Consider the following 18,439-nt stretch of genomic DNA (forward strand, 5'->3'; position numbering starts at 1 on the left):
TCCAATCCAGAGCTCCCTCTACGAGGAAACTATACGCCCTGAAGTGGAGACTCTTCACTTCATGGCCCTTCCTATCTCGACTTTGCACCCGGTCTGGCCAAAGCTTTTCTCTACCCTCGAGTGGGGTATGTCCCTAAGGTCCCCTCCTCTACACCACAGCCTGTCGTACTCCAGGCCTTCTGTCCTCCTCCCTTCAGGGAGCCCGACCAGCAGAAGCTTAATTGTATGTGTCCGGTGCGAGCACTGGACACATACGTCCACAGAGCTGCCCTGTGGAGAAGGGCGGACCAACTGCTGGTATGCTATGGTCCCCCTAAGAAGGGTCTGCCTGCTTCTAAGCAGACACTCAGTCGGTGGATTGTGGATGCCATTTGCATTGCCTACGAGTCCTCTGATCTCGCCTCTGGGGGTCAAGGCTCACTCTACCCGAAGTGTAGTGGCCTCCAAGGCCTTTTTAGCAGGTGTTCCTTTGCAGGACATCTGCAACGCTGCAAGATGGTCCACACTCCTAACCTTTGTCAGGTTCTATGGTCTAGATATGCAAGCCACCCCTGGCTCTTCTGTTCTCTCGCCCTAGTTGTGCTCCATCCACACTAGGCAAGGATTTGTAAGTCTGGCGGCGTGGGCATCTCGTTCCCATAGCGTTCTCCGACACAGCATCTTGAACCTGAAGGGGAACGTCCCAGGGTACGTTTGTAACCATGGTTCCCCAAAGGGATCGAGACGCTGCGTCTCAATGCCATACTTCCGGCATCCCTGCAAGTGCTTGCTTCATTCCTAGAAGCTGACTCCGGTTCCACCGCACGTGCTTTTAAGCTTCCTGGTTTCTCGCCCATCCAGTGGACAGATTACACACGTGGTTCAGAGCGCGGTTACGCTGCGGGCATTCCCATAGCATTCTCCGACACAGCGTCTCGTTCCCTTCGGGGAACCATGGTTACATACGTGACCTGCGACGTTTATTTATTTATATATTTTCCCTTTGGGAAGATCGTATTGTATTGTATTGTATTGTATTTTATTTTATTGTATTGTATTATCAAACTTTATTGTCCACCTGAGTGGAAAATTGTCTTTGGCTCACCAGCACAACAAAATTAGTAACAACATACATAGTAAAATGAAAACACAATCATTAATCACGTTACATATATTGCATAAAAGAGGATAGTAATATACAGTACATGCCTTACATACTGTTTGATTGAACACTTGCTGAATTAATGATTTTAGTTGCATTAGGGATAAAAGACCTCTTAAACACATTTTTATTTACTAGTGGAACTCTATAATGTCTACCTGACTTCAAGGGCTCAAACTGTCCAAAAAGAGGATGAGAACTATCTGCAAGAATAACTCTTGCCTTCGTCTTTGTCCTTTCAACATAAAGTTGTTTTAAGTGGTTCTGAGGCCTGCCAATAATTTTATTTGCCATGGATACAATTCTGGAAAGCTTATTCTTAAATTAATTCTTATCACCAGTGTCAATATCACAAATAAACTAATACTAGCCTAAAAAAACAAAACTCTGAAGACAAGTAAATAGTCAGTGATTAAATTAGAATAATAAGCTAATTACAAGCAACAGGACAAAAAACAAACAAACAAAAAACTACAGTAGAACAAATAAATAAGAAATGTTACATACATTGTATAAAGTAATCAAATGTATAAAAACACTGCATATTCTTCATTGTATAAATGAAATATATTTTTCTTCTTATTAAAGTTACAAAAGTGATTTAGATTTTCTTTTGTTTGTTATCATGAATGACAGACAGCAGGAATATTAGACTGCTGTCACTTAAAGATCCAATATACTGTTACACATGTTTTCTTTCTCAACTGCTCACTTTCACTTAAGACCTAAATGACCGTGTTTACAAGGATACTTGCAAAGATGGGCAAGTTTGTGTATTTAACCGTTCAAGGCCTATAAAGCAGCAAAAATAACTCTGTTCAGTACTCCTGCGCACTATGAGCACTGTCTTCATGTGTGCTTGCCTCTCTGACAGCATTCAGAAATAGTCTCTCAGACAGCATGCACATACAGTGGAATGAGTTCTCTTTTGATGCTGATTGCATTTTATTTGCTTAAAATCGCTTGTTTTTAAACCGGAATACTTAAAAACTTGTGCAAACGATAAGTTTTCATGACCATGTATAGCACACAAATGTCACGTGAGCATGTAACCTACAATAGAGACAATAGTCCAAAATCTCTACTCGTTGACAAATTTCTACCGGTTAATCGTCTCACCCACCCCTACAATGTACTTACATTTAAAGTAATGATTTGGTACAATGCACTTATTATGTACATACATGTTTTTATATTTACTTATATTCTGAAAAAATACCTGCATGTAATTCCATCTGTAATTAATTTCTGTAATTACATTTATAATTACACTGTTGGCCCATCCCTTACACCTCAACCCACCCTTAAACCTACCCATACCACCAAACCTGTCCCTAACCTTACCCGTATCCCACCCCATTAGCAGAAAAAGTGTTTTGCAATACAATATGAACACAATGAGTACATTGTACTTATCTTTTGATGTAAGTACATTGTAGTTAAAGCCAACTAATATGAAGTGGGACCTTCTATTCTATTTTATTCCTCACTCTACAGAGATACAGTTGTATTCAGCATGTTGAAGTTGTCAAAAACAGCAGTATCAAAATATAATTGCTGCATGACAAACAAACAAACAAATTATCAACTTCTTATGAACCTGAATTTGCTGCTTTAACTTGAATGATCTGCTTGTGTCACGCTGTCAGCTTCTTGCTGCCAATATACAGTTGGGCTTCCCTATAAACGTAAAACGATCGACATGCAAAAGGCACCTCACAGTCTTCTGAATCGGAACAAATCTGACTGTCGTATGGATATTTTATATTCCATAAAAATATTAGACACTGCACCTTTAATGCAAACAAAGCTTTCTGTTTGTGAATATATTCGAGTCACAATTCATTTGTCAGAAGTGTTGTTACTATCTGAGAACATTTGCTGCTGCAGCGGTAACATCTGAGGCACTTTCAGGATGCACTTTTGAAAAGTTTAAAGCTTCTCTGATATTGTCGAATCCCATCATGTCACGTCGGTTTATTGTTAGAAACATTACCTTATACTTAGTCATAGTCCTTTGTTTTGTGGGTCATATTCTCTTTGCGTCACCCTGTAGTCAGAGATAAATTGAAAAAAAAAAACCTCTTAAGCACACATGGCTCAGCAGGGGCTTGGTTTCTGTCATCTCTTAAAGAGTTCCTCTCTACGTGGTAGGTCTGCTTGTTGTGGAGCACGCTCTGGCTGTTTATTCTCCACTGAACCAAGTGGCACTATGATAAGATTCTGCCGCTGTAATTTTGCAAGGTCACATTTCCTTGGTGAAGATGTCTGGTTGGTTGATTCGTGCCCAATCGTTTCTTTCCTAACTGATGGTCTGAGCCTTCTTGCTTGATGAAATATCACAAGTCTTCAAATTAATGTTATGCTCTGTTGGTTAAACCTGGAATGGAATATTTCATACTATTTTTAGCAGCTGAGCAGGTTATGTATGCATATCTGAAGGACGAATATTGCTGTTCCGGTGCTGTAAAACAAGATTGTCTGAGATGTGTTGGCAGAAACTTGATAGATTTTGTAGACATGTATCAATTAGATGAAAAATGACTTCATCTGGCGTCATAATTTGGTCTGCCTCTTGAATTGAGTACATCTAGGACCCCAGGAGGCTATTTGTAATGCCTGATTGAAAGTGTGGTAGAAATTCCCCTACACACCTGACTTAAGCTAAATTGTGTCTCCCGACACCGAAATTATCCTCAGGTGACTTTTCTGACCATGATAGCTCTGACCGCACTGGGGAACCAGGCCTAAGACAATTCAGTTAAGAATTACAGTTACCTCTAAGAGAGTCTCGCTCTGAACCAGGCGACGTATCGCCCCTATGAACATTATCACTTGGGACTAAGATCTCTAATGTTCGACTAACCTGCTGCGCAGCAGTAACCAGACGGACTCCAAGCTATGCCTTTGAATAATGCTTTAATCACGGCCGGGAGAATCTCAGCTCAATCACAGAGAATCCCCCAACAACAAGGATACAACAGTTTTCATAGGAAAGGTACATAGTGTAGGTAACATGTCACATTACATCATTTTCCTCTGATCCGATTGGTTCTTTTTATGTGAAAATCAAAAACTCCTTCTACTTGGTTACTGATTACCTGAGCTTATTCCTTAAATCTTGTATCATTATTAGTAGTCTTAACAGACATCACATTTCATTATTACAATGCTACTTAAGACTAGAACATTTCTCTGTTCCCTAGCACGTACTCAAAAGTTAGGCCTGCAAGGGAAGTGTTAGACATTATTTGTGATCAACTGATTTTATGATTTATTTAAAATGATTAAATGTAAAATTCCCTTCACAAAAGCCATAAGAACTGGTGTAGTTATGTGTATGGTGTAAGCTAAGTTAGCATTCTATGCTATGCTAGAGGTACTATATCTTTAATTTAGTCAATATTTTGTCAAGTCATTCATTAATTTTAGTAAATTTTACTAAGTTAGCATGTGAGTTTAGTTGAAATAAATAACATTGTAGTATTCTTTTTTTTTTCTTTTTTTTTGTGCAGATGCTAGATTTAAAGTTGCATTTACACTATCGTTCAAATGTTTGGGTCAGTAATTTTATTTTATTTTATTTTTTTGAAAGAAATTAATACTTTTTTTAGCAGGGGCATTGTAAACTATTGAAGCCTATTTCTGCCACTGAATAAAAAATAAAAAAGGTAACTGACTTTTTATCTCACAACTTTTTTTCTTGCAATTGCGAGTTTACATCTCGCAGTTCTTACTTGCATGATATAAACTCACAATTGCAAGTTATATAGTCTGATTAGTAGTGTATATAACTTATAATAGAAATAAAGTCAGAATTGCGAGAAGTTGATTATTTTCTCACATTTGCGAGTTTATATCTCAGTTCTGAGGAAAAGTCACAATTGCGAGTTTATATCATGCAATTCTGAGAAAAGTCACAATTGTGAGATAAACTTGCCATTCTGAGAAAAAAGTCAGAATTATGAGTTTATATCTCGCAATTCTTTCTCAGAATTGTTTAAATCTAAAGAAAGTTTTTTTTTTCTCGCAATTATGAGTTTATATCACGCAATACTGGCTTTATAACTCACAATTGCTAGTTTATATCACACAATTCTAAGAAAAAAGTCAGAACTGAAAGTTTGTATTACGCAAATAAAAATAAATTAACCTGTTAGGGTTTCAGTTTACTGATGTTCATTCACTCTTTAGCTTCAGCTCAAGCAGATCAGTCTCTGACAGACTATGATTTGGAATATTTGAAACAAATTCTTTCCAAATTCATTTGTGATTGTTAATATCTTGCAGTCTGTTTTTTTTATTTTCTTGTCATTTTCTTCAGCAGCATGTTTAAATGACCGTCATTTAATTATCATCATAATTTAACAGTAATTTTGTTGACTAGATTAAAACGGCCTGAGACTTCAGCACTTTCTGTTGTGCTGTCTAGCTGTTTTGAACACATCTTATGTAAACACTCTGCCTTAAGAATCGTGTCCAATTGGGGTCAGACTAACCCGAAACTAGGCTAATTATATAGGGCTTCCCTTTACATCACACAGGCAACCCACCGAATATTCGAGTTTGAAAATCTGTAGTATTGCACATCCCAAAAGATTAACAGGTGGTGTAGTCTAGACATAAGGCCAGAACTAACAAGCTGTCTGTGAAAGCGATGATTTTTAATGACCTAAAATAACGAAGATGAGATATTTTGACAAGCTGCCTCCTCAGTCGCCTATTTTCTTAATGACTGTATTTTGGAACTCTACCTCTTTCATCAAAGCTTTCACATCTTACAGTGGCGTTCGCAAATCAAACCGTTATTTAAAAGTGTGGCTGTGTTTTATTTCAGATTATTCCTGACAGCCCTTTTTCAGCTCGTTTAATTACGCACTCGCGGTTTAATTTCAGGACGGCAAGCTTTACATGCATAAATGACCTTCACGATTAGCTGATGCGAACGCCGCTGGGGGAGATTACACTCATTTACATGTGTGACATCACTCACCTCTGTGGTTCATGTCTACAGGAAGCGCGAATGAGGAAATGTGTGGTAATCCAGTGAGATTTTCTCATGTCAAAGACATGTACAATGATTCATGCTTGCAGCTGTCTTGTACTGTTAATTTCTGGTTCGTTTATGCTTCATTTGAGCCAGTGGCCTTAAACCCCTCATTAGCCAAAATCACATCAAGGCTCAAGTCCTGCCTGAACATTTCTGGGTTGTAAAACCCGCTATGAGTATTTTACAAGCATTGCCATTTCATTAATTCTTTGTTTCCACTTGTTCATCCTTAAATGTTTGGTTGGTTCTGTGCGAGTCTATAAAACACAGAGAATATAAGGATAAGTCAGTTCTCATATCCTTGGTCCACATCCATCCCAGCTCTAACGACCTTCCCTTGCCTTTTTCTATCTCCCTTCAACAAGGCCAAGTGGAGTCAGTGGCCACGTTCAAAGGTAATGAGTTCTTCAGCTACGACCTGTCCCAAAAGCCCATCCAGAGCAGCACAGATGAAATCACCCTGTCCTTCCGAACGCTGCAGCGAAACGGCCTCCTGCTCCACACCGGCAAGTCTGCCGACTACGTCAACCTGTCTCTGAAAAGTGGGGCCGTGTGCCTGGTCATCAACCTGGGCTCCGGTGCCTTCGAGGCTCTGGTGGAGCCATCCGACGGCAAGTTCAACGACAATGCCTGGCATGCAGTCCGCGTGTCCCGCAACCTACGTCAGGTAACGTTCACCTTTGCGCATCGTGGCTCCACAGGGTGCTTTCATTTGATTTTTCAGATATTTTTGATGACTATACTTTGGTTAACTTGTGTTATGGTATAAAGTTAATGTATAAATGCATAATTGCAGTATTAACTGTTTAAAACGGCTTTTAGCGATTTCTCCACAAAAGTAATTAAACGCTTTGAGTTTTCTGATTGGCTAACAACTGGAGGTCACAATGAGATTGTATTTTGATGTTCACAAATGTGATGCTCACGGCAGGTATTTCAATGAATTTGAAGTGTGCTAGTGTGAAAAAATTGGCCAGAGCAGTTTTAAGTCAACGTAAACATTTTATTTAGCTATAAAATGTTTCTTCTGAAATAACTGTTATTTCACACATGATTTTGGCTTTAAATCCTGCGATATCAAGTGTATATTGGTTGTAATAAAAGGTGAAAGTTTGCTCACTGAGGGAAGGGATCGTTTTAAAGCGAGCAGCCAAATTTACTTCAGGAAGGACCCTTTAATTAGGCTGCTAGCAATGGGAAGTTCATGGAAGTAATTTATTTTTTAAACCCAACTGGATGTGTTGTTTATATATTTACGGATTTTGTAGAAATGAGTCCTAAAACCTATAAATAAATTTATATTCTTCATTTATTTATTTATAATAAATAAATTGGTTCCTGAAGTCAGTGGGTTTTTTCAATGAGTTAATGATTAAATGCCTGATATAAGGTCTGTGGTTTAACACAAGCTCATAATATTTTCAAATTTTATTCTATGAAATTAAAATGGGTCAGTAATATGATTTTATATGTCTCGCTCATTTGATAGCAAATAGCCAAATGGGACTACAAAAGAAGTTGGGGGCATTAAACATCATGATGTCAGATTGGAAAGATCATTTGCTCACTAGTTCACTTTTACAGCCTTGCTGTGTTAATACTTATGCTCCCTCAAACTATTCTAACTCAAACTTTACAATTTGTGGATTTTAAATAGAATTTAAAAGAGTTTAGGGAAATTCGTGTTGGTGATGTTATAGTCACGCAGCCTATGCTTAGCTTTGTACTTCTGATGATTGTATTTAGGCTTCAAAATTTGTTTATTTCTAAAGATCTTGATGACCAAATCATGCAAGAATCATGAACATTTGTTGCTCCCAGAGCTTGTTTTCTGTAAAAATCCACAAGACAATGGAAAAATCCTAAGAAAAAAATCCAGAGAACATTCTGATTCAAAATAAAGTGCTCACTTCTGAATGGAATTTACCTCGAGATGAACTGCGCAAAGCCCAGACTTAATTTGAATCAGATGGTCTCACAGGTGCTTTAGTGGCCCAGGCAGTTGTTTTGGAGCTTGTCCACCTAACAATGCCAGCCGTCAGAGACTTAATAAGGTAATATGTTACTCTGATAGCGAAATAGATTTACGTTTTAAACACTGAGCAAAATATTTCTGTTGTTGGATTCTTGGAAGGCTTTCAGGAATCTTCTTCACTGCAGGATTGAAGTACCATTAAGCCACAAGCTCTTCCAGACATAGACGGCGGCGATAATTACCTTCCAGTTGTTACTAACCAGTACGGATGTGTGTGTGTGTGTGTGTGTGTGTGTGTGCGAGTCCCTGTTGAAGAGGACTGTTTTGATTTGGCGACTCCATTCAAGTCCAGACTGCACCGCTCTGTTTTGCCCGTGATTAAATCCACGACGGTGAATATGCTTCAATTACGCCGGCAAAATAATCTGTCCGCATTCAGCAAGCTTTCCATCTTGTGGAGAAGGGGAAATGTTTACTATTTATCATTTAACCTAAGAGAAAAGGGGTCCCTCTATCACAGCCTTCAAAAAAGCAGCGTTCATAGTCGAGGCTGTTTTTTTTCCGGTGCCATTATCCTGATTGTTTTCAATCCGTTAATGCTGAAATATGATTATATGATAGGGCGCACCGTACAGAAACACACTATGCCTGCTCGCTTCTGCCGCCGCTGATTATTTCTCCATTTGACTGCCGTAACCTTTAGCTCAAGTGTTGCTTACAGAGCCGAGGGCGCACCTTGCGTCTGTTAACGAATGAGCTGTGTTTTTGTTCTGCCACGACAAATTACGGAAGTACTGGGCTTGGCAACGCCGAGCAGGCATAAACGAGCGCATAACGGGTGTTGACATTTTTGCTTTTGTCATTCATTTACCTTAAATAACGAGTGAGTTGCTACTGCTGCTGTCATTCTTTACTCTAACGCTGCTGCCTCTGCAAGATCCCTCCTTCAAAACCCTCCCTGAACCATCTTGTTTGACAGATTAGTTGAATTCTCTCTCTTTTTCTCTCTTTTACTAACACTGAAGCCTCTAAGTGGATTTGTCATTGTTTATCTTCTGCCTTTACCCCTTCAAATACTAACATGAAAACCTCCATGGAATGTGAGCCATCTGTTTGCCGTTGACAGTGTCCAAAGAAATTAGGTATAAACTAACAGATTTCAACAGTTTTTCTTTTTTTCTCATTCTTCCTGGGAAGATATATTCTAATGGAGGGCGGAGAAATTAAGTATCATTTCGTGGTATGGTTAAATTTGCTTTAAAATTGCTAGTAAGTCATTTTCAATCCTTTTAAAGCTTCTGTGGAGTTTATGGTATGTAATTTTACTCTCCCTCCTTGTTTTTTTCTTTTTTTGAAGCGCGCAGGGGTTGGACTCCCTACGGTAAACAAACTGCATTATATGGTAGATATCACATTCTAATTTGTCTAGTTTGGTTTGGCCCTTTCTTTTTTTTTTTATCTCTTTTTTGCTTTTACTGTGCAGAAACGACTAAAGAAAAGTTTAAAAATGGCATCAATCCCCAGGTGCCATGCAAAAGTTCATTTTTTGCCATTTGCAGTTTTTTTTTTTATAGCACTCACAATCCCCTCACCCATATTCTTATTAAAATGCTTTTTGTTGTATGAGTTCCATCATCAATAACACATCCTATTTGGCTGAGAGTTTCTACAGTGGGCATAAATGATGCTGTAAGCTGCTGACTTCAGTCTGGGCCACACTATGGCCGACACCGAATTTGTTTTCTCAGACAGAAAACATATTTTTATGCTTAATGTAAATCCTGATATATTGCTCGAAAACCATATCCTCAAACTTTCCATTTGCATTAAATTGCATGTTAATCTAAAATATAAACTGCCCAGTGTCAGTCAATGTAAAAGGACAGAAGGTGCTCTCTCAGAGCATTTCGTAATTTCTCAGATAAAAGAAACAATCAAAAACAAACATTTGTCTGCAGCTCTTGTGCAGCGTTTCTGTCCACCTGCTCCATTTTCCCTCATTCTCCCCCTTTGATGTTGGCTTTTATTAAATGTTGCAGCATCTCATACAGAGATTTCGGTGCACTGTATGATGTAGCATTTAATAATACTGATTTTTGCTTGGAAACGTCTCTTAATATGCAGTGTTCTCAAACATTGTATTCATATCTGCCAAGTTAATCTAGAACAACAGGAGAAAAGGGCAATGAAGGCTTTTATTTGTAGATGCAACTACATTAACTTTATCGTTAATAGCACAATGTATGCCCAATGCATTTAAAAAAAATGCAGAAAAGTCTACTCTTCAAACTTTGTTGCAGACAGATGATTTCAGTGTGAAGCTTAGTTGATTATAATGGGAGCGTTTAGTTTTGACACACCGTGAATGTACAATCTAACTGTGGGTTGCTTATGGTTGCCAAGCAACATCTTAACTCCAATTAATATAGAATTCAACTGCGTGAATCTGTTATATTTCAGTGGCTTCAAACTAGTCTAAAATTGTCATATTTGTAATTTATTATACTTTTCAGTCTGGTTTTTAACTCAAGAATTGCATAATGTGAAATAATCATTTATAAATATGAGTAATGATGTGAATGATCTTCCTTTTTGATTTGCATCCTTCACATTGCAGTAAATAAATATTATGTATTTATTTCTTAAATATTTATTAAACTTACTAAATTAAATATTTTCGGACTATGACTATTAAAAATATAAAGTGATATAAAATTTCTCTGTACATATCACCCCATAAATACAGAGACCAATTCTCACTAGTAACTAGTTTCTTATTAGCGTGCCTATTATTCTATATCCCTAATCCTACCCTATACCTAAACTTAACGACTACCTTATTAACTATTAATAAGCAGAAAATTAGAACAGTTGTAGTTATTGGTTTGTTAATGGCCAGAATTGGACCTTAAAAGAAAGTGTGACCAATATGAATACGTTTAGATGTTTACACTTGTTAATGTTAAAATGTACAAGCCCTTCTGTTTCTGCAAATATCATGTTATTGACAGTTCTTTCTAATTTCTAGTTGCCTCACACTTTAATCTGAAAAGAATGACCTTGGGCAGACAAACTGAGGTGTTCTGCTAGAGCACAAACACTCACTGTTTATATGAATTGAAAGTGGGAAATGACAGAATTGGATAAAAATGATTGCGGCTGCCGTATAGCTGTTATTAACCCTCTGTCTAGGGAACAGAGAAAAAACTGACCTCCCCTTACCCTTCTCTTCCTGTGGCAAAAGAGTACATCTTGTTTTCCTCATGCGTTTCGTTGTATTGATTTTTGTCATTCATTTCTTCAAGTAGCTGATGACATGTGGCACTTTTTATCCAGCATGTGCGACATGTTGTTTTGCATCACTGGTCTTGCGCTTTGTATACCGTGCTTTTTAATATAATACGCAGCTTTAACGCCATTATGCACCTGCGTAATTTGCTTCCACTGCATGTGTGGGTAACTATTTTTGTTTATGTTGTGTGTTGCTGTACGTTGATTTTTTTTATTTTTTGGCTTTCTTTTCCCCTCCAAGTCTTGCTTTCTCTGCTCTCTCTCTCTTATAAAGGTTCAGACAAATACCGGGTTTCAATTTCAGGACAGTGCACACCATCTACAATTTCCAGCAAACAAGCTGCATTTTTTTCCAGCTTTGCCTACTTGTCCGCAGTAATAATAATGTTCACAGAATATTTGACGATATTAGAGATGGAATCTGAATCCTTTCTGTCTGTCGGCATGGAAACGCCTCAACCCTGAGCATTTATTAAGACTGCAAGAAAACCACCTGTTTTGGATGTCTGCCAGTGTTTCCATGCTTCAACATTAACATTTACAAATCTAGATTGTGCTCTAGATGCATTTAATTAATCATAAATAACTCTTTCTAATGAGTCTAACTACATCAAGTCCTGAAATCGCAGCCCGAGATGTCTTAACCGTCATGCACGGCTTGTGTATTAACAAACTGAAAGCTATCGCTACTCAAACACCTGCAAAGTATTTATTTTCAAGACATCTCTTACCAGTTGTGTGCAGTTAATCCAGTAGTTGATCAGAACTGACCACCAACATAGTTAAATGCAACCTCTGTTATACTAACAACCATTTTTGTGTCTGAATCCCCCCTTTTATACTAATCTCGCACAGTCACCCTTAACATCACTCGCTAACCCACTCAACATATAGTGATTCCTCTTAGTTCCTGTAGCCATACACCTCCCTTCCTGTCTCTCCTGACTAGTCCAGCACACAAGACAGCATTCTCTCATTCAGAAAGCAGCAATAGCAGACATAAAAATGGGTTGTCCCCTCGCTAACGTATGCATACAGAACCAGAGGAACCCCACGTGAAACAGTTTTTTTAGAAGAGGAACTTGTTGAAGCCAACAAGGATTTCAGCTTGTGCATAATCAAAAGATTTCCCACGTTCCTCTCTTGTTTCTTCTCTCTCTCTCTCTCTCTTATAAAGGTTCAGACAAATACCGGGTTTCAATTTCAGGACAGTGCACACCATCTACAATTTCCAGCAAACAAGCTGCATTTTTTCCAGCTTTGCCTACTTGTCCGCAGTAATAATAATGTTCACAGAATATTTGACGATATTAGAGATGGAATCTGAATCCTTTCTGTCTGTCGGCATGGAAACGCCTCAACCCTGAGCATTTATTAAGACTGCAAGAAAACCACCTGTTTTGGATGTCTGCCAGTGTTTCCATGCTTCAACATTAACATTTACAAATCTAGATTGTGCTCTAGATGCATTTAATTAATCATAAATAACTCTTTCTAATGAGTCTAACTACATCAAGTCCTGAAATCGCAGCCCGAGATGTCTTAACCGTCATGCACGGCTTGTGTATTAACAAACTGAAAGCTATCGCTACTCAAACACCTGCAAAGTATTTATTTTCAAGACATCTCTTACCAGTTGTGTGCAGTTAATCCAGTAGTTGATCAGAACTGACCACCAACATAGTTAAATGCAACCTCTGTTATACTAACAACCATTTTTGTGTCTGAATCCCCCCTTTTATACTAATCTCGCACAGTCACCCTTAACATCACTCGCTAACCCACTCAACATATAGTGATTCCTCTTAGTTCCTGTAGCCATACACCTCCCCTTCCTGTCTCTCCTGACTAGTCCAGCACACAAGACAGCATTCTCTCATTCAGAAAGCAGCAATAGCAGACATAAAAATGGGTTGTCCCCTCGCTAACGTATGCATACAGAACCAGAGGAACCCCCACGTGAAACAGTTTTTTTTAGAAGAGGAACTTGTTGAAGCCAACAAGGATTTCAGCTTGTGCATAATCAAAAGATTTCCCACGTTCCCTCTCTTGTTTCTTCCCTCTCTCTCTCTCTGTTTCTATCCCTTCATGGCCTTTATGCAAACACAGGTGACGATATCGGTGGACGGCCTGCTGACAACCACCGGCTACACCCAGGAGGACTACACCATGCTGGGCTCAGATGATTTCTTCTATGTGGGCGGCAGTCCAAACACGGCAGATCTGCCCGGCTCCCCTGTGAGCAACAACTTCATGGGCTGCCTTAAAGATGTAAGAAGCGTTTTGTCCTTTTCTTTGAATTCAGGCGAGAAGTCCTGGTTTCTCGAGTTCCATTGATGTTCTTTTTGTTTGGCGAGCGATCTGTCCTCTTTTACCTCTTCCTTATCTGTCCTTTCTCTTTCTCTTTCGCACCCCTCCGAGCATGTCCCATAATTTATGTCATGTCTATACTGTTGAAGTTCCAGCTTTACTATCCTGACAGCCAAATTAAAAATTGATTTCCTCTATGGATCCCCATTCGACTGTCCCAGACTCTCCATCTCTGTCTCGTTGACCCCGGACTCTATTAATCACCACTCTCTACCTGCTCAGCCGTACAGTTAGTATCAGTGGCCCTCTTCAGAAGGCGCTTGAGCACTCCCTTATCGCACCTCTGATAGAGACGTATACACATCTACAATGCTGTTAAGCTTTTGGGAATCTGTGTTTTGTCTTGTTTTTGTCTTGTCGCTCTTTCGTTTTCATTTGGTCTTTTGCTGCGCAGGTTCTGTGTGTCATGTTTGTTTTTGGATGTTCATGTTTTCCCCTATGTCAACTGCATACACCTGTGTAGCATTTAATTAGGCTAGTTTGTCAAGGTATATATTTAAACACCCTCTCGAGTCATTTGTCAGGTCCTTGTTAGGTTTGGTGAGCCTTGTTTTTTTTGTTTTTTTCTCTTGGTTCTTGTTTTGTTCTTGTATCTTGTCGATCATCCATTGAGGCCAATGGGAACAAATCCCATTTTTTGTTGAGAACTATTTGATGTATTTAATAAAATATTCAAGTAAAATTAAGATAACATGAAAAGTAGCTATTTTTTTAGAGATCAAATGTCTGTAGAGTCACACCTCAGATATTTTTAAATTTATCCAACAATTAAAACCACACTTTAATTTTAATTGTACTTTTTATTTGTCATTTTTAGTTCATTGTAGTAAATACACTTTTTATTGATTAGCTAATTTTCATGAATGAATTACTCGTTTTTAATGAACAGTTTAGACCTGGCAGGGTATGCAGACAGGTCTTAATTTGTTTTTTTTGTCCATTTTATATGTGCAGTTTTTATGTTCATTGAATGTTTATCACCAGAGAATTTTCAAACCATGGTTGCAGGAAAAAGAAAAAGGGAAAAAAATTAAATGCATAAGAAATAAAATGGTTTACAGTGTTTAGTTTGACCTCCTGGGGTTGACATTCTCTGAAGGTTTAGAACCTTTTTTCTGATAATTAGAAAAAAAGACTTTCAGACCCCATTTTGAAAAGTTCCTGTTCTAAGAAGAAAATGAAAGTAGTGCTTGCCTTTGAAAAAGTGTCCATGGCAATACTTAGATGTTGTTGTTTAGAGTGTTTTTAGCACTTTATCATGCAGTTGCTAGGGTGTTGCGTATGGTTGCTAAGGTGGCCCAAGTACAGAAAGAGTCTCCCTCTTCTAAGCATGTTCTGGTCACACTTTGTTTTAAAGTCCGATTCTCGCTAAACATTATCAAACCATTAGCTACAACTTTTGCCTCAAACTGCTAATTTGCTGCTCAATAGTTAGTAAGGTAGTTGTTAAGTTTAGGTATTGGGTAGGATTAGGGATGTAGAACATGGCCATGCAGAATATGTGCTTTATAAGTACTAATAAACAGCGAATATGTTATTAATAGGCATGCTAATACGCAACTAGTTAATATTGAGAATTGGTCCCTATACTTAAGTGTTACCCAGTTTTAGTGACCTCCAATTACATAAATGTGAGGTAGGAAACAAGTAACAGATGTTTTTTATAAGCAAACACTTAAGAAACATTGAGATTACAGACCATATCTTAATCTGATAGCGAATCAGGAAGATTAGGATGCTTAGGCTGTGCAGTCGGAGATGTTTTGAAAGGGTCTCATTGATAGATCCCTCAGATTTTTTTTTGTCCACACTCTTGGGCCATAATTGCATTTTTCATGTTCCTTCGCTCAGAGCTGGCACCTCTTGTTTTGCTCCTACCTCTCCCTTTATTTTTCTGTCATGAGGGCTGACGAGAAACATGGCTGTCTTGTGTTATTTTCAGAGACACTCAAGTTCACACCCAGCAACAAAGCATCAGTCATCATCTTCGGACAGAGAGAGTGGCTGGTGTAAAAATGAAAAGCGTGTTTGCTGTGCAGGGCTGATTTGCCCATCTGGCTGTAGAGACACAACATGTGACTGAGACACAAAAAAGCAACCCCAGGGGACACATTCGCAATGCATGTGCTGTAGGAATGTTATTTTAGGAGCAGTTTTGCTTCGCGTCTTACCGTGTGGGCTAGACATCATACCCTAGATCAAGATTTCTCAGTTGACGTCACTTAATGAATGCGCTGTTTATGCGTGCGATTCAGAAAACCACTTAGCTTTGGCATCGTCGGAGCTAATGTTAGCGTAGGATGATTCATCATATTAATGAAACAGAATATCGATTAGACGAGGGTTTCTGGAGCGCTCTAGATGAGGTCGCTAGGTTTATGTGATCCACTCGTGCTTCGAGTATTTAAAGAGACTGCTGTGTTTACTGACTTGAAAACCGTGCCCCCGAGGTACACGCATCAGCTGCGGTTTGTTTGTACCAGTGGGCAGCGGGCTACTCCATTCCACCCTGTTAGCATTCAAGTGCTTTTTTTCCCTCTCTCTCTCTCCCCGTCCCAGGTGGTCTACACCAATAATGAGTTCAGACTGGAGCTCTCCCGCCTGGCTGAATTGCGCGACCCCAAGGTCACCCTCCACGGTGACCTGACCTTCCGCTGCGAGGATGTTGCCGCGTTAGACCCCGTCAGTTTCGACACGCCGACCGCTTACGTAACCCTTCCACGCTGGAACGCCAAGAAAACCGGTTCCGTGTCCTTCGACTTCCGAACCACCGAACCCAATGGCCTCCTGCTGTTCAGCCAAGGCCGGCCGCAGGGTTCCAAAGACCACAGACCGAAGGTTGACTTCTTCGCCATGGAGCTGCTTGAAGGCTTCCTCTACCTGCTCATGGACATGGGCTCCGGGAGCATCAAGATGAAAGTCGGGAACAAAAAGGTCAATGACGGAGAATGGTGCCATGTGGATTTCCAGAGAGAGGGCAGGAAAGGTCAGGATACTGCAAGATCAGCACACACATTATTCACCTGTTTAAAATGGTGTTTTTAACCTGCTTGCTTGTGAGACTAAAAGGAGACTCTCTGCCGTTAAAGCACTTCCTCATTCTGCCCGCTTAGGGTCCACCTGATATGCATACTTCACAAACTGCTAAATCACTGTACTCCATTTCTTCTACTTCTCATTACCTCTCATTACTGTAAGAGCTCAACTCAAATACACTTTCCACAGTTTTAAAGCAGCAGGCCCAGCGTGGGATTTAGCAAATCCTGGGGGAAGAGGTTGAAGACCTTTCCACTAGCTGAGCTCAAGAAAAAAGGAAGCACAGTGGATTGTTAATGCTAAATTAATGAAACTTCCTCTTTTTTTTTTTTTTGTAACTTGTGTCAGTCATTGTACAGTAGCTACACTGATTTCATGAGTTACTAAAATGATAGTCTTCGGGGATCAGTAGTAGCAGCATTAATTAAATTAGTTTTAGTTAATTATTAACTAGGGTTGTCAATTAAACGTGTTCATTAACTGCTACTACAAGCATCCAGGGTTGTGCTGTTCATGAGTTTGAATTTGAATTGGCCACACCCCACATGAAGTTGAATGAGAATGACAGGAAAAGGAATTTATGATTTACGATATCTATCTATCTATCTATCTATCTATCTATCTATCTATCTATCTATCTATCTATCTATCTATCTATCTATCTATCTATCTATCTATCTATCTATCTATCTGTATATGGTTCTGTCAGTCTATCTTTCTGCCTGTCAATCTATTGTTCTGTCTGTCATTCTATCTATCTATCTATTGTTCGGTTGTTTAGTCTAGTGGGTCTGTGTTGTTCTGTCCATTGTTATTCGCTCTGTTGTTTTCTATGTATCACTCTATCTATCGTTCTGTCTATCATTCATTCTGTCGTTCTATCTTTCTTTCTATGTATTTATTGTTCTGTCTTTCATTCTATCAGTCATTCAATCTATCTATTGTTCTATCTACAATATATATAATTTTGTTCTTTGTCATGTTTTGTCTGTCATCCCCTGTCAATCAGTCTATTGTTTTTCTTTCATTGTTTTTTGTCTTGACAAACTTTGCTTTTCTAGTTAAAATTAAACATTTCTTTGAATTCCTGTTTACTGCCATTCAAATTAAGGAATTGAATTTCTTTCTCAGTGCAACTCTGAATAGTGCACATCCTTGGAGGCAACATTCTGCAAATTATTTTACGATTATTTACAGTTTACAGTTGAATTAATTAACGTATCACGTTACGTTTATTTATTTAGTATTATTATTTTAAATTTCAGTAACACTTTATGGACCAGTTCTCGCTATTAACTAGTTGCTTATTAGAATGCATGTGACTATCATATTGGCTTTTTATTAATACTTATAAAGAACATATAGTATTAATGCCTTATTCTGCATGACCATATTTTAGATCCCTTAAATCTACCCCATACCTAAACTTAACAACTACCTTACTATTAATAATTAATAAAACTATTAATAAGCAGAAAATTAGGAGTTTACTGACACAAAAGTCTTAGTTAATAGTTAGTTAATAGTGAGAATTGGTCCCTAAACTCAAGTAAGACCTACATTTCTAAATCAAAAT

At 38.6% G+C, this 18,439-nt stretch overlaps 1 protein-coding gene across 1 annotated transcript in view; it reads left to right on the forward strand.

Moving 5' to 3' along the window:
• Positions 1 to 18,439, forward strand: part of nrxn2a (neurexin 2a) — a 386,538-nt gene that overhangs the window by 136,273 nt on the left and 231,826 nt on the right. Inside the window, 3 exon segments of the mRNA XM_058757921.1 lie at positions 6,557 to 6,858; positions 13,567 to 13,728; positions 16,387 to 16,813. Coding sequence (XP_058613904.1) covers positions 6,557 to 6,858; positions 13,567 to 13,728; positions 16,387 to 16,813 — 891 coding nt within the window.

This window comes from Onychostoma macrolepis, chromosome 21, assembly GCF_012432095.1.
Source record: "Onychostoma macrolepis isolate SWU-2019 chromosome 21, ASM1243209v1, whole genome shotgun sequence".
In the NCBI taxonomy this organism is placed as follows: domain Eukaryota; kingdom Metazoa; phylum Chordata; class Actinopteri; order Cypriniformes; family Cyprinidae; genus Onychostoma; species Onychostoma macrolepis.